Source organism: Haliotis rufescens, unplaced genomic scaffold, assembly GCF_023055435.1.
Source record: "Haliotis rufescens isolate VD_foot unplaced genomic scaffold, xgHalRufe1.0.p SCAF_23, whole genome shotgun sequence".
NCBI lineage: Eukaryota > Metazoa > Mollusca > Gastropoda > Lepetellida > Haliotidae > Haliotis > Haliotis rufescens.
This window is the reverse complement of record NW_025963924.1, coordinates 5,873,183-5,897,719: the sequence shown is the minus strand read 5'-3', so window position 1 is coordinate 5,897,719 and position 24,537 is coordinate 5,873,183. Positions and strand designations below refer to the sequence as shown.

Sequence of the window (24,537 nt, the reverse complement as noted above, 5' to 3'; positions counted from 1 at the left end):
ATGTGTACAATTTCATCAAGTCTTTGAATAGCATTTAGAAGTGATACACATAAATTCTCTTTTTCTTATGTAAAATTTCATGTCTCTGACTTAAATAGTTTTTACAAAGACGACCTCCGTTCCTATAACCACCATCCCACTTCGTGGCGGGGGGATAAAAATAGTTAAAAAGATATTAAAAAAACAATGGGGTCGACGAAGAGTCGATCTGGGTACTTTTGTACAGGTGAGATGCGATGCATGATGATACAGTTTCAATCGATTGATGCGGACCACAAAACCAGTTAAGGTATGAAGGGGTTACCAAAGCAGTGCATTGAAGCATATCTTCCTAATTCAACCGTGACGCTTTTCAGGAAGTGTCTTGGTGAAGACATTGATGATGATGATGATAATGATGATGATGATGATGATGATGATGATATAGGCATCGTGACTGTCCACAAACTGCAGACCTACGTGTTGTTTCAGCGCCTCCATGCAACTTTTTATGATGATGATGACGAGGACGATGATGATGATAATAATGACGTCGGCATCGTGACTCTCCACAAACAAGATACCTACGTGTTGTTTCAGCGCCTCCATGCAACTTTTTATGATGATGACGACGAAGACGACGATGATGATGATGATGATGACGTCGGCATCGTGACTCTCCACAAACTACATCCCTACGCGTTGTTTCAGCGCCTCCATGCAGCTTGTTATTCTATGATACAGATGCCACAATGAACTGCCCGTTGTCAACGATGCGGCCCGTTGTCAAGGAAAACAACAGCGGAACAGATCGAAGAGAGGCGATTCTCTTCAGTGGTTCTTTACATCAGGATGTGGAGATGGCTATTGCCACCTGAGTGCACCGACACGTGCAGCAGCATCCCGCCATCCTTGTAGGGTATGATGTTGCGGATGAATGTCTGTGATGAACAGAAGCCACTCACCTGTCCCGCGCACTGCCCGAGATCCCGTATGATGCAATGGTTCTTGATGCAGCTTCCGAATGACCTGAGGATATATAGCTGACATGTGAGTGTTTCATATCCATATGATTCATCCTAATGTTTACTCACGACCCATCAGTTATAACCTTTATACCAAAACGTTTATAAATAAAATAAACATGGCCAGATCAATAGCAAAATGAAGCAGTATCAGAAATGAGATGAAATGGGGTTACGGGCGATTTACGCGAGATTCTTGCGCTCTGTGTGTGCGTGCGTGCGTGCGTGCGTGTGTGTGTGTGTGTTTGTGAGAACACACTGAGATACCATGCCGCAGTTTAACATAGATACCACACTATACCGTCTCCGTCTTTGTTTTAGTCCCGTAATGCCGAGGCAGGGAACCATGATTTAGCGTCTTTTGGTATAACACGACCGGTATGACTATTTTGTAAATAGAGACAAATTTCAGTTCTTGTTCGGCGGCTGGCAGGATAATAACTGTGCTTGTTTAAATGAGTGAATAAGTGAGTGAGTATGGCTTTACACAGCAGAGGGCACACAAATGGCTGCCACAACTAGTTCACCCCGCGTCCTTTAATAATAATGATGATGATGATGATGATGATGATGATATTAGTCAACAACAGTCAACGATTACCGAAACGACACAGAAAATAATGTCTCAGTTCCACGCGTTGCCCTAATTACAGTTTCATGACTAACAGTGCACACAGCATGCCACTTAAAGTTGACTGGATTCTTTTTCCCGTACGCCAAAACTGCGATTGGCTTCCCCGTTTAGAAAACGGAATCAAGCAAATGTAATGTGGGTTAATGAGTATCGATTTCACTCATTGCTGGAAGATTGCGTTTGTTCAGATTTCATGAGTTTCCTTGAACAGTCGCCTGGTTTATTGGTCTGATAGACTGACGTGATTATTCTGAGTGGCTTTGAAGTTTGCGCTGAGTGAGTGAATATAAATTTATACCACACTCAGTAATATTAAAGCGACTGCCTGCAGGTAACTTAGAAAAACGGGTGATTGATAGCATGAGCAACGGTCCACCCTCGGCTCTGATAACAGACAGGGACAGTGGGTGGCCAAGTGGTTAAAGCTTTCGCTCGTCGAACATGGGAACATGGGAACAATGTGTGAAGCCCATTTCTGGTGTCCCCCGTCGTGGTGTTGCTGGAAAAATACTAAAAGCGGCGTAAAACCATACTCAGTCCCTCACTTCATCACCCGTTAATAACCCGTTGAATTTGGAAATATTTGATTATGTTTTGTCAATTAGTGGTTTCAAATCACAATTACCACCTCAGATTGAAACTCGGTAGAATCACCACTGAAGCTAATATTTATAGATACAACTTCATTATCGGTAGGCATTTTGAAATAATGTTTTTGGTGTGGTTTGGTTTGTTGTTTAACGCCGCAATCAGTAATATTAAAGCTATATGACGGCGGTCTGTAAATAATCGAGTCTGGACCAGACAATCTAGTGATTCATATCATGAGCATCGATCCGGGCAATTGGTATCGATGAAATGCATCAACCAAGTCAGCGAGCCTGACCATCCGATCCCATTAGTCGCTTCTTATGATAAGCATAGTCACCTTTTTACGGCAAACATGGGTTGCTGAAGACCTATTGTACCCCGCATCTTCACGGATCTTGAAATGATGTACACTGGATGGTTACAAAATGACTGCGGTTACTACAATATTTAAAATACGTTGGCCTGTAGCAATTTCATACATTCGTAATGAAAATTGATTTTCAATGTGTTCTTTTCAATTTCTGTTTTAAAGAAACAAGTGCACGCATGCGTTCAAAGGGAACGTGTCCCGCATATCCTGTGTGTACACGTGTGACATACAACATGTATATCCATCAATCTATCTTCAGATCATGTACCTGCATACATATTTTCCCTTTGGTCAAATCATGAAATCCACGTTCAGGGCAAAAAAATATTTAATGCAAGCCCATATCGAGCAGAAAATAAACCTCACAACGTGTATATTGATCTATGTCTTATAAGCAGCGTTGTTATGCTAAACACAGCAGGGGCCACATTGTAAGATTGACAAGCCCCTACCGAGGATTGTATATTAAACAATCCATTCTGGTATTTTGTTTAACGCTCGGGGATTCTTGACAAGCTGACACAGAGGTACCCACAGGAAAGCCCAAATATACATTTGTAGTAAAGATCACATTTTATGATCATTTATTTGACCCAAGATCACAATATGTGATCTTTTATTGGAAGCAACGAAACAATAGCCATCTTTTAGACACATTGAGGGAATACACACCTCGCTCAGTTGGTCTTAAAGCCTACAAAAGGTAAGAATATCGTATATACTTCTATGCATGCTGTAGAATGTGCTTCAACATTCTTATCTGAATCGTGAATTAAATGAAATGTTTTATTGAAACGTGACATGACGTATGTGCAGTTCAAGTACTGTGTAGGGGATCAGCCGTGGCCCAGTCGTTTAAGGCGCCGCGATTCGCTGTGCAGAGTTGCGTCCCTCGGGCACACCAGAACCCTATGATTGTGGGTTCGAATCCAGGTTCGCCCCGATTATGTTTCTAGGTTTGTCAGCACCATACCCGTGCTCGTGGGTTTCACCGAATTGGTAAACGTCTGAGACCTGCATCATTTCGGGCTTTCCTCCCCCATTAAGCTGACACGTCGTGATATAACTGGAATACTGTTCCAAACGCGTAAATCCCAACTCACGAAACTTTAAAGTAACACGTTGTTTCGCCTATCTGCCTGATTTCACGTATACATGCAGAATGAATAAAGATCGATAGGCTCTAATATTCTTATTCCGTTTATTGATTAAATAAATAGTGGCCTTCCTTACGCACAAACGTAGAATAATCTTTCATAAATATGTTAATATCACCCTTTCTTGTTTCTGTTCAGTGTTTGCAGTAATCGTTTGTCAGTTAATATAAATATTTATTTTCTTATAATAGGCCAACCATTTGAGAGAGTGAGTTGGGTCTACCATCGCTTTTAGCAATATTCGGAGAAACCGGAAACGGGGAATGTAGGGAATAGAACCCGGACCTTGACGAACGATCGCTTTTACTACACCCGTTAAGATCCGGGGTAGAATAGGTCTTCAGCAACCCATGCTTGCCGTAAAAGGTGACCATGCATGTCGTAAAAGGCGTGTAACGGGATCGGGAGGCCAGTCTCGCTTTCTTGGTTGATGCATGTCATCGTATCCCAATTGCGTGGATCGATGCTCATGATATCAATCATTGGATTGTCTGGTCCAGGCTCGATTATTTACAGACCGCCGTCATATAGCTAGAATATTGCTGAGTGCGGCGTTAAACAACAAATAAACAAACAAGCTTTTACTATTAGACTTATCCCTAAGCCCCCAACGATTTGATGACGGTAATAGTGGAAATACGCATTCCGATTAATCGATTAATTCCCTAAACTAAAGAACTGTTGAGTTATTAATCTTTATCTCAACAATAAGTTAGTTCCTTTCATGTAAACGTTCGAGGCCAAGAGTGGTTTATTGATCGATGGAAATATGTTTAGAATATGTATTGGAAGTCCAAGCAATGAAACTGTCAATATTAGATACATTTGATGGTTTAACACGTCTTCAGTTCTAGGTCAGTCAGAGAACAATAGCTAGCCGGACGTCAAGCCAACTTTCAAACGAATGCATACAATTCTTGTATTGATTAGAATGTGAATTTGAGCTCTCTCTCTTCGTCACCTATAGACTTGCTAATCTATTTATCGACGAAATGGACAAAGCATTGTTTAGATGTTATTTGATAGTGAGTGAGTGAGTGAGTGAGTGAGTGAGTGAGTGAGTGGGTGAGTGAGTGCGTGAGTGCGTGAGTGAGTGCGTGCGTCCGTGCGTGAGTGAGAGAGTGCGTGCGTGCGTGCGTGCGTGCGTGCGTGAGTGAGAGAGTGCGTGCGTGCGTGCGAGCGAGCGAGGGTGGGTGGGTATATCGGTTTGGGTTAATGAGTAAGTGAGTATGGTTTAACGCCGCTTTTAGCAACATTAATATTTTCAACAATATCACGGCGAGGGGCACAATGTAATGCTTCACCTATTGTAACCATGTGGGGAACAGAACCCGGGAATAGAAGCAAACACTTTAACCAGTAGGCTATCCCACCGCCCCACTATATGCTGAAGCGGTGGTAACCCATGGCAACTGACCCACTCTCCTCTCGCAGGATATTCAGACACCGGTGCACAAAAATAACACAATGTTACAATTCACCTTATGTCAACCACTATTAAATACCAGCCTTTCCAGACTGTATGAAATATACGATCCAGCTGGCCAGCATTACTTGATCCATACAACCTGCTTGCCGACAATATTTGCACATACTAAAGGCATGGGCGTGTTACGAAAACAGTGCACAGTTATTAGGTTCGTACGGAAGCCTTTTAGGGCCATTTGTATTTGAAATGTAAAGTCTCTATGTTCAAAGTTCAAGATACTATGTTGACATTTCAAAATAATGATCGTGAAATTTCAAGAAAATAAATTGGAATTTTAAAATTATAACTTGAAATTGCAACATAGCATCTTGATATTTCGTCTTTTCAACATTTCAAGATGCTGTGTTAAAATTTCAAGAAGGAAATTAAAAAACAAATGGCTCTAAAAGGCTTCCGTAGGTTCATAATACTCGCTGGATTTTAGCATCGTCTTTAAAGGATGTTAGGATATGTAAAGTGTGAATATTCTACGACAATTTTATACCGCGAGATGATTCTGTGACAGGAGAACAAGATTGGTGTACTATGGGAGCCCAAGATTATATTTAATACAGTATCCATAACCCAAAACGGAGTATAGGTTCTCGGACGACGTTTCAAGGTAAAAGTGTTGATTTTTTTATGTGCTTTTTTGTGTGAACATTTGCTATGGCTATAGATATATGTAATGCTAGGTGTTTTTGATTGATAATACTTGCATTTGTAATCCGGTGCGACAGTCAAATTTTAAAATAAATATCTGAAAAATAGCGTCGGATGAACGATTGAGTGAATGCTATGTAACGCCGCAGTGATATCACAGCATCCTGGTAATACTTGAGTCTGGACCCGACAAACCAGGAACCGGAAGCACGCGAAACGATAAATGTCATTAGAGTGTGATGAATCATGCTCAGACAGCGTATGTAACAGATCTCGACCAACGCATCACCATTTTCATTAGCCCATATGGCAGGCATACTGGGACATACTGGACATACTGGGACATACTGGACATACTGGACCTCCTGGGACATACTAGACATACTGGGACGTACTGGGACATACTGGAAATACTGGGACATACTGGACATACTGGGACATACTGGACATACTGGGACATACTGGACATACTGGGACATACTGGACATGCTGGACATACTGGGACATACTGGACATACTGGACATACTGAGACATACTGGACATACTGGGACATACTGGACATACTGGACCTCCTGGGACATACTAGACATACTGGGACATACTGGACATACTGAGACATACTGGACATACTGGGACATACTGGACATACTGGACCTCCTGGGACATACTAGACATACTGGGACATACTGGACATACTGAGACATACTGGACATACTGGGACATACTGGACATACTGGACCTCCTGGGACATACTAGACATACTGGGACGTACTGGACATACTGAGACATACTGGACATACTGGGACATACTGAGACATACTGGACATACTGAGACATACTGGAAATACTGAGACATACTGAGACATACTGGACATACTGAGACATACTGGACATACTGGACATACTGAGACATACTGGACATACTGAGACATACTGGACATACTGGGACATACTGGACATACTGGACCTCCTGGGACATACTAGACATACTGGGACGTACTGGACATACTGAGACATACTGGACATACTGGGACATACTGGACATACTGGACCTCCTGGGACATACTCGACATACTGAGACATACTGGACATACTGAGACATACTGGACATACTGGGACATACTGGACATACTGGACCTCCTGGGACATACTAGACATACTGGGACATACTGGACATACTGGGACATACTGGACATACTGGGACATACTGGACATACTGGGACATACTGGACATGCTGGACATACTGGGACATACTGGACATACTGGACATACTGGGACATACTGGACAAACTGGGACATACTGGACATACTGAGACATACTGGACATACTGGGACATACTGGACATACTGGGACATAATGGACATACTGGGACATACTGGACATACTGGACATACTGAGACATACTGGACATACTGGGACATACTGGACATACTGGACATACTGGGACATAGTGGACATACTGGACATACTGGGACATACTGGACATACTGGACATACTGGGACATAGTTGACATACTGGACATACTGAGACATACTGGGACATACTGGACATACTGGACATAATGGGACATACTAGACATAATGTGACATACTGGGAAATACTGGGACATACTCGACATACTGGGACATACTGGACATACTGGACATACTGGACATACTGGGACATACTGGACATACTGGGACATACTGGGAAATACTTTGACATACTGGACATACTGGACATACTGGAACATACTGGGACACACTGGGACATGCTGGTACGTACTGGACGTACTGGACACACTGAGGCATATTGGGACACCTTGGGACATGCTGGGACATACTGGACACACTGGGACATATTGGGACACACTGGCACACACTGGGACATACTGGGCCACACTGGGACATATTGGAACACTGGGACATGCTGGTACGTACTGGACACACTGGGGCATATTGGGACACACTGGGACACACTGGGACATACTGGGACACACTGGGACATATTGGGACACACTGGGACATGCTGGACGTACTGGACACACTGAGGCATATTGGGACACACTGGGACCTGTTGGGACATGCTGGGACATACTGGACACACTGGGACATATTTGGACACACTGACACACACTGGGACATACTGGGACATACCGGGACACACTGGGACATATTGGGACACACTGGGACAAATTGGGACACACTGGGACATATTGGGACACACTGGAACATGCTGGTACGTACTGGACACACTGGGACACACTGGGACACACTGGGACACAACGGGACACACTTGGACACACTGGGACACACTGGGACATATTGGGACACACTGGGACAAATTGGGACACACTGGAACATACTGGGACATACTGAGACATACTGGACATACTGGACATACTGGGCGACCAATTATTCCTCAGAATCCGAAAGGGTTTATTTTCATAATATCTGTGTCGGCGTAGAGCACGTACATTGGTGAGTGCAACGTTAAGCAAACAAACTCGTGTGACATTCGTTGAACCGGGTTTTGGTTGTGTGGTCAACTGTGGATGATTTGATTCTGTTTGTTTGTTGATTAACGTCGCTATGTTCCAGCTACATGACAGCTCTCTGTAAATAATCGAGTCAATCCAGTGAGTGACATCATGAGCATCGATCTACGGGATGATTTCAGGTGTAAATGTATCTCTTCAAATATTCAGTTCACAGAATGCGGAGCAAATGCATGTGGCAACTCCCCCTTATTGTGACGTCAGCGATGTTTATGACGGTAGGGGGCGCCACTGACTGGGGGGACCTGAGGCTCCCCCCGGAACACGTGCCCTACTTCTTCAGGAATAATCCTCACATGAAACAACGTTGTCAGGATGAAGATACCTGCCCTTATAAGGTGAGAGAGAAATAACCTTGTGATTAAATCGTTAGGTTGTGACACCGAAGACCCGGTTTGTTCCCAATTGTTGTGGTCTCTGCCGTAGAATGAATGCAATATTGCAAACAGAATCGTCGTAAACAACAAAGGTGGATGCGACTTTCTGGTCAAAGAGGGTTGCATCTGGATAAAAGCAGATAGTTCGCGAAGCATTGAGTGAGTGAGTGGGTGAGTGAGTGAGTTGGGTTTAACGCCCGAAGTGATGCAGGTCTCAGACGTTTACCACTTCGGTGAAACCCACGAGCACGGGTATGGTGCTGACATACCAAGAAACATAATCGGGGCGAACCGGGATTCGATCACAATCATAGGTTTCTGGTGTGAACAAGGGACGCAACTCTTCACAGCGAATCGCGGCGCCTTAGTCGACTGGGCCACCCGTGCCACAGCGAAGCATTGAAAAAACCGGGTCCTAACGAATTGTGTACACTCGAGATTTTCGATTTTCATACACAACATATCGTGTTGGTCGTTGAACGTGCGCTGTCAACACTTCACAGCTATGCATATCTTTACGTTGTCCCATCACCCGTTAGGCAGTGGGGTAGCGTTAGGGCAGTGGTTAAAGCGTTTGCTGACACCCCCACCCCCCACCCCACCCCCACCCCCACCCCCACCCCGTAAACAATTCAAGATGTGAAGTTTACATATATTTATTACTCCATCTGTGTTGACAGTCTTCCCTGGAGGTTAGGAGATGCTGGGGGTATGAAGACAGGTGCCCAGTCGGGGAGAGGATGAGTACGCCCCGGTGCACCGAGGATGGGTCACAGAAACCAAGGTAAGCACAAGTACTAGCACTATAATGAAAGTGCAAAACGCCAGGATTTCGTTTGCCGAAAGAGAACAGGCTTTGTAGAACCAAACATGGTAATCGCACACACGAGGTGACGCAATGGTATTCATATCACCAATGTTACAACAAAAGTAATGTGGTGCGGTGCGGTGCGATGCGGTGCGGTGCGATGCGATGCGATGCGATGCGATGCGATGCGATGCGATGCGATGCGATGCGATGCGGTGCGATGCGGTGCGGTGCGGTGCGATGCGATGCGATGCGATGCGATGCGATGCGATGCGGTGCGGTGCGGTGCGGTGCGGTGCAGTGCGGCGCAGTGGCGTGGCGTTGCGTGGCGATTAGTGCAGTACAGTGCCAATTAGAAACTATCAAGATGATTTTCCCCCATACATGTGCAGGAAAATGGAACTGCAAACAACTTAACAACTTTGAACAGATAATTGAAGGTTCGAACTTAATGTATATAATACGAATACATATAATACATAATACACAGGACATTACATGTTCCTGCTTTGCGGATGTTATTGAGCATTTGATACCTGTAAGTTTCATACTGCACGTATGCGAAGTAAAACGTCCAGAGTTCTGGGTTTCTAATCCCATTTGACACCGTCTTCGAACTAATAAAATTGCGGCATATACTTTTTTGAAATGTAAAATAAAATGTGAAATTGTTTGTTGTCTAACAGACGGGGAGAGCATTCAGCAGAGGAGAAAAACACAGAGACATTCTGGAGGCAGGCTGATTTTGGCTACGTTAAGGAGAGGAAAACCAACCTGAGGATCTATTGCACGCCACAAGCACAGGTGATTTCTTATTGTTTTTTGGGGCACTAAAAAGGCGCCGCGATTCGCTGTGCAGAGTTGCATCCCTTGGGCACGCCAGAAACCTATGATTGTGGGTTCGAATCCCGGTTCGCCCCGATTATGTTTCTAGGTTTGTCAGCACCATACCCGTGCTTGTGGGTTTCACCGAAGTGGTTAACGTCTGAGACTTACTCACTCACTCTTATTGTTTTTCTTGATTTCTACTGAGTAGACAGACTGTCTATTGATAGATATTGGTATTAACTGTCCTTATGATATCAATTGAAGCACCATGCATGAATTATGCATGCGGGGTGGCCAAGTGGTTGAAGCGTCTGCTCGTCACGCCGAAGGTCTTGGTTCGATTCCCGTCATGGGTACAATGTGTGAAGCCCATGTCTGGTGTCCCCTGCCGTGATATTACTGGAATGTTGCTAAAAGCGGCGTAATGTCAAACTCACTCACCCGCTACATGATTTATTATTAAAATATTGTGAAGCTGCATCTCATGGTTTTGTTAGAGCCGCTTAATGAGGATCGAGTGGTCACATCTTTTGACTCTTTGTGTGTAGATGACGACATCCACAGCCACATCCACAGCCACAGCCACAGCTACAACCACTGTATAACACCCCCACACAAGGGTTCCGACTATATCACAAGCATGTGTTTATAAATCGCTACCAAGCTGTGATGATACAAGGTGTTCTCGTAAAAGTGAGCGTACCCTTGGTCGTCACAAACACATGCAAAGGCAACTCAAATGTTCACCTGAACAAACACGTGAAAAATTAGTAGATTCAAAATAGTAAATTGCATCGGACATTATTTTGGTCACTGAGGCTTGATATTGGGAAGTGTCCTCACAGGTCTGCCACGTCTACCTGATCAAAGCCAGTTGATGATTGATGCCTCTAGAACTGATACAACAAACTCGCTGAACGTCTGTCCTCCTAAAGTACATAACACCTGTGGAGACAATTACTCCATATCAGACATCTCAACCGTCCTTGAAACAGCACATGCCTCATATCTATGTGACATGCTACACGCACATGATGCGACAGATCGATATCAATCATTCCACGAGTCCAGTATGGATCTACTCCCGGATGGTGGTGACATTTGTTTTGAATGATGATGATTGATGATGATTGATGATGATGATGTCTGTAACGTTGCATCAAGTTGGTAACGGCAACACAGGAGCAACCGAAGGTTCGTGCACTATGGGCGTGGGTGGCTCCCATCTGTACCATACCCAAGGCTCGTTCACGTTGTTCGACTGTGAGTCGTGGCATTTCTTTTGTGTTTTTTTTATCAATGTGGATGTCTGACTTGCCGTTGCAATCGTTTTATACCCTTACCCGCACGTGCATTTGCAGTTGTCCGTGGTGCACGTGTTTTTCACTTTTTCGCGTGTTATCTCGCAAACATGTAACAGACGATTAACATTTTCTGCATACACTATTGTTGTATTTAGGTTATGTGTTTTAGATAGACTTCATCGAGAAAAAATATATACTTTGTCTGAAATTTATATTTTCAGTTGGTAAAGTTTCTTTTGGACGTCAGTTTATTTGATATCAAAAGACACGAGGGTGAGATTTTATTTATCATCCAACATCATTCTTTCAACTTTTTTTGCTTCAGTGTGGGGCAAGACCGATGCCCCCGAAACCCATCACTGTCACCGCGGGGAATGTTGCTTTACCAGACCTTTTACCTGTGTACACAACACCATCTTAACTGACTACAAAAGTCCAGTTTCCACCCTTGCCGAACCAAGCTGGAATTTCCAGGCTCAATCGTAGCACCACCAGTGGCTATTACGAGTTATGTCCCTTCTATGTTCCTCCTATTGACCAATCAGATTCCATCATATCACTTGCATTTGTTTCATATAAAATGGCGGCGACCAGTTAAGACGATCAGATCAATAATCAAGATCTATATTGTATTATAACGGGTCGTACCCCGCGAAGTGCATCAAATCAATTGGTCACCTTAATTAAAAACATGAAAAGATTTGCAAAACATCTCTCGACGACCAGTTGGCTGTATACATATTTTGCAAATCCTGCAGTCTTCCGAAATCTGCACGTTGGAATCCATGTTGTTACGAACCGGATGTCAAGTTCGTAACTCGATTATGATTGGACTATGTATAGGACCGTTAGCAACTCCCAAATTCCAGCCTAGTTCAGCAAGGGTGGAAACTGGACGTTTACAGTCCCCTTGCCTGGGGAAGACTGAACTACACAGGAGATGCAACCACAATATGTCTAGTACATGGGCTTGAAATTTACATGGATTGACGGTGATCAATTTCAGTGTCACAAAGACCTTAGTCTGCCATTGAGGTGGTAGATGCATATTCCGGCGATTTCTGCTGGTTAACTTTGCATGATCTTACACCTTAGTGTGGTGTACACTTGAAAATTGGATTTGACCCTTAAATTACAAACGTTATCAAAACGCTGAAAACAGTCGCCGAAACAGTTTTGGTCCAAGACACAACTAATATATGATACACGTGTCAAATACATCACCATCGAATAACGGTTTTTTTATATTTTATAGCCACCATCAAACATGGGTGTATACTTTCTTCTTAAAGCAGTACTGTGTTAATCTGGACAATTTTAATGTGAACGGGAGCGGGAGCCGCATCAGAAGGTACTTGTTGTTTCCTTGCCTGGCGACCGACATTAAGGGGATGGGATGAAACCAAAACGGCTCGGAGTCTGTATGCTGTGTATGAGTGAAGTATCCATGTTAAACTGCGGCATGGTGTCTCGGTAGGCTGGTACTATGAAATCTGCAATACTATAGACTACAGTACAGACAGACAGAAAGACAGACACACGCACGCAAGCACGCACCCCCCCCCCCCCCCCCCCCCCCCCCCGCCACCCCAAACATTGATGCACGTCGCTATATAAGTGCAATAGTCTTTACCGCGACGTCTAGATTACTACAGTATCATTAGCAATGTTTTTTCTGTAAGATATTCATTTCAGAGACTAGATGTTAGTCTACCCTTCCCCTCCTTGTACGAATGCGGCATACGCTATGGTGACAATAACCACCAACACACGATGTCTCGTCAGGCTTTTCAGGCCGCATTGAGTGACTGTGATTGGTTTTACTCCTCTTTTAGCATTATTCATCCATATGAATATTCCTCCCTGCAGGGTGACTCGTCACTGGAGTGCGTGGACGGCTTGCGGTACTGCCACGCCACAAACCTCTACATCGACCTCCGTACAGCCCACGTGAAGCAACAGGGAAAGAGGTACATGTCATACACATTAAGTATTGTGTGAACCAACACTACACGCCACTCACTTCACACAGGTATACACTCGATGTGCATCGGTACTTTCCCTAATTGAACACACAACCCAGCAAGTCTATTTGCGCACGTTTCAATACGCTATAGAATTATTTGAAGTTCCCATACGCAACGTTGTGTAATGTTGACATACATGTCTATTTCCTGGTCTAGCTACACACTGGTCCTGTGCACATCCTTGTATTTTGCTGTACTGCATGTATTGTGGGTGATGAGGCCTGGCTTTCTGATGGTCGTCGTGCGGGTTTAAGGCAAGCAGTTGGCATCAGCTTTGTTGTGATGTAACTGGGAACACCAGTGAGGACTGCTACAGGTTACACACAACCAAATGTTTTCCCATAGACTTCTATAGTAACGTTATATTTTTTTTTAAAATAACTAAGCATTCAACAGCTATTACCTGTACGTGTGTGAACAGTTTGGCCTTAGAGCAGCAATAAAATCATAAAAAATGACTAGCTCAGCCAGCTCCTTTTCCGAGTACACACCACCCCCAGTTTCGCACCAAATGTCACCTACTTGAAAATAGCTATGGTCACATTCAGCATAAGTCATCATGTTGAAAAAGACAGTACTAAATATAGAAAAACATGGTCAGTTTTAATAACTGGATGGATGTACATTTGAAAGACATAAAAATCGTACAGAATATCCTCCAATCACAGCCTGCAGATATCTCTTGATCTGCACTGAAAACCGCACTGTCCCAACTGGTTCTGATTTGGTGTAGTAGAACCTACACGACTCAACGACATGTGCAAGCGTATACACGCAGAGGGGGAACGTTGATAAAAGTCACGACAGTGATGTTTTGGAAAAGGTTTTTAACTTGAGTCAGCACAAATGAGGGTGTGTGAACGTGGGAATGGGCGTATCTGGGAATCAAGATTTATTCGCTCTTAATACCAAGGTGACATTAGCCAAGATGCCTACTCTCCGTGATTCCTATATTCCCTTTTGTCTACACTCCATGATTCCTATGTTCTCTTAGGTCTACACTCCATGATTCCTATATTCCTTTATGTCCAAACTCCCTGATTCATATATTCCTTTATGTCTACACTCCCTGATTCCTATATTCCCTTATGTCTACACTCCATGATTCCTATATTCCCATCTGTCTACACTCCATGATTCCTATATTCCTTTATGTCTACACTCCATGATTCCTATATTCCCATCTGTCTACACTCCATGATTCCTATATTCCTTTATGTCTACACTCCATGATTCCTATATTCCCTTATGCCTACGCTCCATGATTCCTATATTCCCATCTGTCTACACTCCATGATTCCTATATTCCTTTATGTCTACACTCCATGATTCCTATATTCCTTTATGTCTACACTCCCTGATTCCTATGCTCCCTGATGCATAGACTCCATGATTATTATATTCCAAGATGCCTACACTCCATGATTCCTACATCCCCTTATGCCTACACTCCATGATTCCTATATTCCTTTATGTCTACATTCCACGATTCCTATATTCCTTCATGTCTACGCTCCATGATTCCTATATTCCTTTATGTCTACACTCCCTGATTCCTATGCTCCCTTATGCCTACACTGCATGATTCCTATATTCCACGTTGCCTCCACTCCATGATCCCTATATTCCCTTATGCCTACACTCCATGATTCTTATATTCCCTCATGCCTACTCTCCATAATTCCAATATTTCATTATGCCTACACTCCACGATTCATATATTCCCTTAAGCCTCCACTCCATGATCCCTATATCCCCCGATGCCTACACTCCATGATTCCTATATTCCCTCATGCCTACACTCCATGATTCCAGTATTCCCTTATGTCTACACTCCATGATTCCTATATTCCCTTATGCCTACTCTCCATGATTCCTATATTCCCTTATGCCTACACTCTATGATTCCTATATTCCCAGATGCCTACACTCCATGATTCCTATATTCAGCGTTGCCTTTACTCCATGATTCCTATATTCCCTTATGCCTACACTCCATGATTCCTATATTCCCTTATGCCTACACTCCATGATTCCTATATTCCCTCATGCCTACACTCCATGATTCCTATATTCCACGTTGCCTACACTCCATGATTCCTATATTCCCTTATGCTTACACTCCATGATTCCTATATTCCACGTTGCCTACACTCCATGATCCCTATATTCCCTTATGCCTACACTCCATGATTCCTATATTCCCTCATGCCTACACTCCATGATTCCTATATTCCCTTATGCCTACACTCCATGATTCTATATTCCCTCATGCCTACACTCCATGATTCCTATATTCCCTCATGCCTACACTCCATGATTCCTATATGCCCTTAAGCCTCCACTCCATGATTCCTATATTCCCTCATGCCTACACTCCATGATTCCTATATTTCCTTATGCCTACACTCCATGATTCCTATATTCCCTTAAGCCTCCACTCCATGATTCCTATATTCCCTCATGCCTACACTCGATGATTCCTATATTCCCTTAAGCCTCCACTCCATGATTCCTATATTCCCTCATGCCTACACTCCATGATTCCTATATTCCACGTTGCCTACACTCCATGATTTCTATATTCCACGTTGCCTACACTCCATGATTCCTATATTCCACGTTGCCTACACTCCATGATTTCTATATTCCACGTTGCCTACACTCCATGATTTCTATATTCCACGTTGCCTACACTCCATGATTCCTATATTCCCAGATGCCTACACTCCATGATTCCTATATTCCCAGATGCCTACACTCCATGATTCCTATATTCCACGTTGCCTTTACTCCACGATTCCCATGTTCCATGGTGCCTATATTGCTGATGCCTACATTCAAAAACGCCTATATTCCCCGATGCCTCGACTCCAACAATCCTATGTTAATCCGAAGGCACTGAAATATGGATTTACCTTAGGATGAGTGTACAAAGAAACACACAGAGGCGATTTAGGATTAAGGCACAAACAGATTTAGACATCTTGATGTGAAGGAACGCTCCTTCTTAACTATATAACCTAACATTACAAAGAGAGTTCAAGATTACAAGAAAAGTATATCATACCTCACAGCGCAGTATTCTTCACGTTTTGACGCCGAGGTCAACTATTTTAAGATTGAGTTCGTTGGATTTTCACATAAACAATTTGGCATTATCACATAAGAACATTTATGTGTCAAATCTGGTAATAATTATGAACACATATATTCATTGATACTAAATCACAAGACAGCATATTTATGCCGCGAGTCTGAAACGCCTTCTTCATGATCAGCTACCGCAAGGATGTACTGAAGAGTGGTCAGATTGGTGGCCACTGCCGGCTGGACAGGGCGAGTCTCCTCGCCCAAAGGGACAACACTGGATTCCTGTCGTCTTGGTGAGTCTTTCAAACTTGTCATTTTAGTGCACTGGCCGCATCTTCCGACTAAAGTTCACCGACTAAAAACGTCCAGTTTTCCATCCTTGCCGAACTAGGCTGGAATTGATAAGTTACATTCTGGCTGGACTAACGAGTCCTTGCAAAGTCCAATCAAAATCGTGTAACGGATTCCACATCCGGATCGTAAACAACATGGCGACTGCCGTGTAGATTTCGGTCGACTGCGGTATTTGCAATGCATGTGTACCCTTAACCGGGTGTCCACATCATCTGATGCACTTCGCGAGGTAAGACCTGTTTTATAACAATATAGATCTTTATTAACGATCAGATCGTCTTAACTGGTCGCCGCCATTTTGTTTATTATGAGTGATTATGAGATGTGGAATCTGATTGGTAAAAAGGAAGGACATAGAATTCACATAACTTGTAATAGCCACTGGCGGCACTCCGATCAAGTCTCGAAATTCCAGCTCAGTTCGGCAAGGGTGTAAACTGGACTTTTATAGTCAGTTACCTCCCTTGCCTCGGGAAGATGACGGGTCATGGCGTAACGCAGTCGCCATCGTGTGACACACAATATCTATATTCAAGAGGAGACACACAATGTGTATGGGTGCATGTTGTTTTACGCCGCAGACAGTACTATTCCAGCTCTACGACATTTTGAATCAAATCTTGGACAGACAAACCAGTCATTGATTGAATGAGCACATACTTTAGGTTAAACCGATGCAACCTTTTCCATAGTCATAAGAAATCGCTGATAATAGCAGAGTCCAATGTACGATTCTGACTATATCATAAGCATGTGTTTATGAATCAATATCAAACAGTGATGATACCAGGTGTTCGCGAAAATTATCATCAACTGAAATATTGTTGAATGTGGCTCTATATCCAACTACCTCACTCACCCATGCACAACCTCTTTATAAATAATAAAAGAGCATGTAGAAATGCTAGGATAGTGGTAAGTAAATCCTGGTTGTATTCCAAAGGGTGTCAGGGCGAGGCCTATCCAAGACAGAGATATAGTCTTTGAAATCGTTTAGATCATAAAGCATTTCTATTTTAAAGTGTGAAGTTGTCTGGTGTCCCCTATCGTGATATTGCTGGAACAGATTAAAGCGGCGTAAAAACCGTACTCACTCACATATTCTGCTTTAAAAAGTTTTCCAATTCTGTTTTAGATTTGCATATTTCTATTCAAGGAGACTGTGTTTTATTAATTAAGTGGACGTATTCCGTAGTCATTGTTTGGGCATTATCTGGGTATGAAGTTTTACAGCGATGCAATTCTCTGAGCAGAGTTGCGTTCCTTTGGCGTGCCAGGAACCTATGATCACGGGTTAGAATTATGTAATGTTTCTAGGTTTGTCAGCACCACAGCTGAGCTCGAGGGTTTCACCAAAGTGGTAAACGTCTTAGAGTGAATCCATTCGGGCTTTCTTCCCACATACAACTGACACAGACCGCCTCCGTGGTCTAGTGGTAGAGCGTCCGCCCGGAGAACGGAAGGTCCGGGGTTCGATCCCCGGCCGCGTCATACCAAAAGACGTTAGAAGATGGTCCTTGTTGTTACCCTGTCTGGCGCTCGGCATTAAAGGGCTAAAACAAGGACTGGTCGGCTCGGAGTCAATATACTGTGTCTGAGTGGGGTATTCATGTTAAACTGCGGCATGGTATCTCAGTGAGCTAGCACTATAAATCGGCATCAGTCCGGACTAGTACAAGCAGCCACACAAACACACACACGCACATGCACGTCGCTATATAAGTGCAATAATCTTGGACGCGACGTTAAACCCCATTTCACCTCACCTCACCTACAACTGACACGCTGTGATAGGACTGAATTCAAAGCGACTTTTAATCTCAATTACCCACAATCACCAGATTCCGTTCAAGTTCCTTATCTTCTCAATTTAGGTATTTTGAAATGGAGCCTTTCACCTCACTGACTTCACGCCCACTCGAATCCGGCAAATGTGACGTCATCATCGACAAACCAACGTTCATTATAAAACTAGATGCAGGTGAGTGTACAAATGTATGTCATACACCTTCTTTCTTCGAAGGAATGGACTAGTTTCAAGATAACGCTAAGAGACTGGTCATTTATTATAAGCTTTTTGTTTGTTTGTTTGTTTGTTTGTTCACGCCGCACTCAGCATTATTCCTACTATACGAGGGGGCACGGGTGGCACATTCGCTGTGCAGAGTTGCGTCCCTTGGGCACGCAAGAAACCTATGATTGTGGGTTCGAATCCCGGTTCGCCCCGATTATGTTTCTAGGTTTGTCAGCACCATACCCGTGCTCGTGGGTTTCACCGAAGTGGTAAACGTCTGAGACCTGAATCACTTCGGGCTTTCCTCCCACATTGAGCTGACACGCCGTGATATAACTGGAATAATTTTAAAAGCGGCGTTTAACCCAACTCACTCACTCCTACTATACGACGGCGGTCTGTAAATAATCGAGTCTGGACCAGACAATCCAATGATTTACATCATGAGCATCGATCCACGCAATTGGGAGACGATGACATGGATCAACTAAGCCAGCGAGCCTGACCACCCGATCCCGTTAGTCGCCTCTTACGACAAGCATAGTCGCCTTAGTAGTGATGTATGTACGATATAGTACCCGATGAGACTCATTCAGCCTCAGTGTTTAAGTGGCACAGTATATACTGTTGATTCGACTACGGTAACAACGTGATCATGCTTCAGGTGGGAACATGTTTCACCACTTCTGTGACTTCGTCAACCTCTACATCAGCCAGCATCTCAACAACTCCTTCACCACGGACGTGAACGTCTTCATCTGGGATACAGTGAGTTGACCTTGACACTGCTATACAATATCTCAACGTCATAACATCTCGTTCTATTCTCTACTGAGCACTGTCAGGGGAGCAGTTATTGTAAAAAAACAATGATATCACCAATTCGATTTTTTTATCCCTTAAAATACCCCTTAAGATATAAAATGCATTTTCACATATTTCAAAGGCATTTTTCAACATAATAATAAATAATAAATTCATTGCTAAAAATCGAATTCGTTAAATCAGGAATTATTTATTTTATGACATAATAAAAAATCGAATTATTTTGTGATACATCTGTAATCCCATCTTGTCTATTTTTATTCTTTACTAAAATATAACTCCCGATCTATTTCATCCCCTTTAGTGACTACCCTGGACCACTGGTCTGTATCGTGAATCAGTTTGAATGCCGCTGGTCGTATACGTACGTTTACGGGCGGTGCGGTAGCCTAGTGGTTAAAGGGTTCGCTCGTCACGCCGAAGACTCGGGTTCAATTTCCCATATGGGTACAATATGTGGAGCCGTGATATTGCTGATATATTGTCAAAAGTGGCGTAAAACTATACTCACTCACTTATACGTTTATCACGATCACGGATACAGTGTCAACAAACCAACGAATGTTCATCGGATCCTAGCACATCCGAGGGACGCAACTCTGCACAGCTCCATTGGCAATTGGACAACAGTGCCATTGATAATGAGTGCCTTCAACCTTCAATGTCGCCCAGTCATACGCCTTATAAACTCCAGTGATGCTTTACCATTGTTACGACAGGTTGTTCTTTTCTCCGAAAATCCCTCTGCCCACGGGATTCTCGAGCTGTGCGCTTTTGACTGAGGAACTTTGGAATGCTACAACTGAAATTTCAGAATTAAAGTTATGTCATGTAAACAAAAAAGCATCTTCATATCTGTCTGTTTATAAGTCAGATATAAACCGCCTCCGCGGGCTATCCGTGAAAATAATGCACTACAGCGCAGGAAAAGCCCTTGGGCCTACGGCCCGCGGGCTTTTCCTTTGCCGGACTGCATTATTTTCACGGATAGCCCGCGGAGGCGGTTTATATCCTATACTTATATTATGTAGTTGTAGGTTTTAACCGCAGCATGTAATCCGCCTTCTCGTTGCAGGCTCGCGCGTATATGGAACTCTTTGGGGAGACATGGAACGCCTTCACTGACCACCCGCGCCTCATGCTGGTGGACTTGGAAGGGAAAAGAGTCAGTACATGTACCCGATTATCGGTTGGATGGTTGGTTGGTTTGTTGTTTTACGCCGCAATCAGCAATATTCCAGCTATATGACGGCGGTCTGTAAATAATCGAGTCTGGACCAGACAATCCAGTGATTGATATCATGAGCATCGATCCACGCAATTGGGATCGATGACATGCATCAACCAAGTCAGCGAGCCTGACCACCCGATGCCGTTAGTCGCCTTTTACGACAAGCAGTCACCTTTTACGGCAAGCATGGGTTGCTGAAGACCTATTGTACCACGGAATCTTCACAGGTCGTAGAAGACGGTGTGGCCTCATGTTATATACTACTCAAAAGAAGTTAAGGATTGATTCTTACATATTAATGTAGTTAATCTGGCATGGTTTGGTTAGCTATAGTAATACGAAAGAATCGGCTGGTCCTTAACTTCTTGTGAGTAGTATATAAAAGAGTAGGGTGGTCCTTTTTTTAAGGAGAAAGAATGACTTGTTTTGAAATACAATGACAAAAGTAACGCATTGATTTAGATACTTTTTGGGCAACTAACTATTGCATCATGTGGTTCGAACTATTTGGGTCTTTAGCATAACCGCACTTCGAAGTTAAAGGAGCGGTGGGATAGCCGAGTGGATAAAGTGTTCTCTCATCACGCCGAATACCTAAGTTCGATTCTCCACATGGGCACAATGCGTGATGCCTATTTCTGGTGTCTCCCGCCGTGATATTGGTGGAATATTGCCAAAAGCGGTGGAAAATCCAAAATCATTCTCTTCGTATTTAAAACAATTACATCACTTTCTTCAGGTTTGTTTCAAAGAAGCCATCTTCTCCTTCCTGGCCCGGATGTCGCATGGTCTCTTTTACGCAATTCGTCCAGTGAGTACATCCAGGGATTATGGGATTATCAGCGCCTCTGAACCTACAAATTGAATTCTTTATAGTCTTTATTCAGTAAATAGTTTAGGCCATAGGCCCATGCTACATCAAAGTGTATACAGAAATGAGAGATGGTGAGGTGAGGTGGAATTGGGTTTAACGTCGCGTCCAAGACTATTGCACTTATATAGCGACGTGCATGCACGTGTGTGTGTGTGTGTGTGTGTGTGGCTGCTTGTACTAGTCCGGACTGATGCCGATTTATAGTGCTAGCACACTGAGATATTATGCCGCCGTTTAACATGAATACCCCACTCAGACACAGTATACTGACTCCGAGTCGACCAGTCCTTGTTTTAGCCCTTTAATGCCGAGCGCCAGACAGGGTAACAACAAGTACCATATTTTAACGTCTTTTGGTACGACGCTGCCGGGGATCGAACCCCGGACCTTCCGTTCTCCGGGCGGACGCTCTACCAGAAGACCACGGAGGCGGTCTAGAAATGAGAGAGAGAGAGGACAAGAACAATGTAACAAGAAAGTTGTTCATATACACGAAGATCTAAGGCTCAGAGCTTTGTAGACATAAGACTTTAGTGGCTAAGTGTTTCAGTGTAGGTACATTTACTGAAGACATTAACATGTTAAACTTATGTTGGGATGGATTTACATAGAATTTCTGGGGTGTGTACTTATATCTCAGATTATTTGTTATACATTGCATATTAGAATAAAAAATATTCATCCTCGATATATTGACGTTTGCAGATTAAACACAATCTGTCTGTTTTCGGCTCTTTAATATATCTACCAGTCTCAATTCGCCCAGTGCAGATAGTATACTGCTTTTTAACAACCCGTTTGGAAACATCAGGTGGAATAAGAAATGTATGATTAGTTATTTATTGATTTGAAATGTAAATCCGTTGAAAGTTGATTTTGTTGGCTGGAAAGCCAGCAGAACTGTAAACCACCCTCCCAATCGCAAAACTCGATTGACTTGCTACTTAAGATGCGACTTTATGTGATCGAATGATAATATACGGGCCGCCGTCATATAGATGGAATATTGCTGAGTGCGGCCATACATCATATGCATCAATAAAGATTATCACGCGAGTAAGTTTTGGGATGGTAAATATCATGTATTAGGAATAAATATTACATTTTGCGAGCCTATGGAAATTAATCCGCAGGCTAAAATGTTTCGCAATACAGTAAACTACGGTTATAACGAACTCAAAGAGACCACTAATTTTAGTTCGTTATAACCGTAGTTCGTTATAAGCATATATACAGCATATATATATCAAATGGCCGGGACTAAAAAATAAGTTCGTTATATCGGTCAGTTCGTTATAAGCGTGTTCGTTATAACCGTAGTTTACTGTATATATCTCCAAAGTTGCCAAAACTTCTGAAATGCCTGCTACGTCCCAGTTAGACACTTATCTTCAGTATCTCAGACTATTCTTTTGATAATGATAGCACTCATCCCATTAGTTTCTCCAGATTCATGATGGTTAACTCGATTGGCAAGGGCGACTCCATGTTTGTTTGTAATTCTGAAAGTAGTACCCACTTGACCTTTCATATTTGCATCCGCACATGACCCCAACGGATATCTGTTGGTTTCAATTCTTCCGAGAAACCTTGCCATTATATGATAAAAAAAAATCAGTATAAATATTTATGTGATTGTGAATATGATTCTATTGGGGATTTTTACGGCAAATGATTGTATACTTCAAATTAGGTTTATGCGACAAAACAATAAACAAATATACTCTGTGGTTCCATTGTTTGCCAGGTGGAGAACTGCTACAACAGTGGCCTGATGAGGGCGTTCTCGCAGCACATTCTCCATAGACTGGGGATTCACCAACACGGCCCTCTGGTACGTCACGCTATTTCCCATACGCACATATACGCACGTGCGCGTTCACCTATACACGCACATGCGCATACACATCCGCAAAACCATAGCAAATCAGACTCTTCCCACTGGAGATTATGAGATTACAGCCTATTATGGGTTGATGCGAAGCGGTGGGCGTTACGTTTCTTGGTTCGTCCAACCACCTCCTTACCTCAAGAGTGAGTGAGTGAGTGAGTGAGTATGGTTTTACGCCGCTTTTAGCAATATTCCAGCAATATCACGCGGGGGACACCAGCAATGGGCTTCACACATTGTACCCATGTCGGGAATCGAACCCGGGTCTTCGGCGTGACGAGCGAACGCTTTAACCACTAGGCTACCCGACCGCCCCTCTTATCTCAAGAATGACTAAGATTGGGACGTGGTTATAATAAAACGAAAACGTGTTCATGTTGTCAACAACTTGTTTGTCTGAAAGGTGATGTATTTTGTTTGTTTGTTGTTTAACGCCCCACTCATCAATATTCCAGCTATATGACGGCGGTCTGTAAATAATCGA

The 24,537-nt window shown here is 43.2% G+C and overlaps 1 protein-coding gene across 3 annotated transcripts in view; it reads left to right on the top strand.

The window, feature by feature from the left end:
* The first annotated feature begins 839 nt into the window (after window positions 1-839).
* Window positions 840-24,537, top strand: part of LOC124146581 (EGF domain-specific O-linked N-acetylglucosamine transferase-like) — a 31,684-nt gene continuing 7,986 nt past the window's right edge. Inside the window, exons 1-11 of one of the 3 annotated variants that reach the window (XM_046516932.2) lie at window positions 840-1,029; window positions 8,578-8,765; window positions 9,485-9,588; window positions 10,299-10,416; window positions 13,614-13,714; window positions 17,053-17,157; window positions 19,093-19,199; window positions 19,897-20,000; window positions 21,133-21,222; window positions 22,028-22,099; window positions 23,910-23,996. In XM_046516932.2, the coding sequence (XP_046372888.2) occupies window positions 8,586-8,765; window positions 9,485-9,588; window positions 10,299-10,416; window positions 13,614-13,714; window positions 17,053-17,157; window positions 19,093-19,199; window positions 19,897-20,000; window positions 21,133-21,222; window positions 22,028-22,099; window positions 23,910-23,996 (1,068 nt within the window). In that variant the 5' untranslated portion in view covers window positions 840-1,029; window positions 8,578-8,585. Of the gene's footprint in view, window positions 1,030-5,462; window positions 5,847-8,577; window positions 8,766-9,484; window positions 9,589-10,298; window positions 10,417-13,613; window positions 13,715-17,052; window positions 17,158-19,092; window positions 19,200-19,896; window positions 20,001-21,132; window positions 21,223-22,027; window positions 22,100-23,909; window positions 23,997-24,537 lie in introns of those variants that run through there. The other 2 variants (XM_046516933.2, XM_046516931.2) reach the window with 2 other exon arrangements.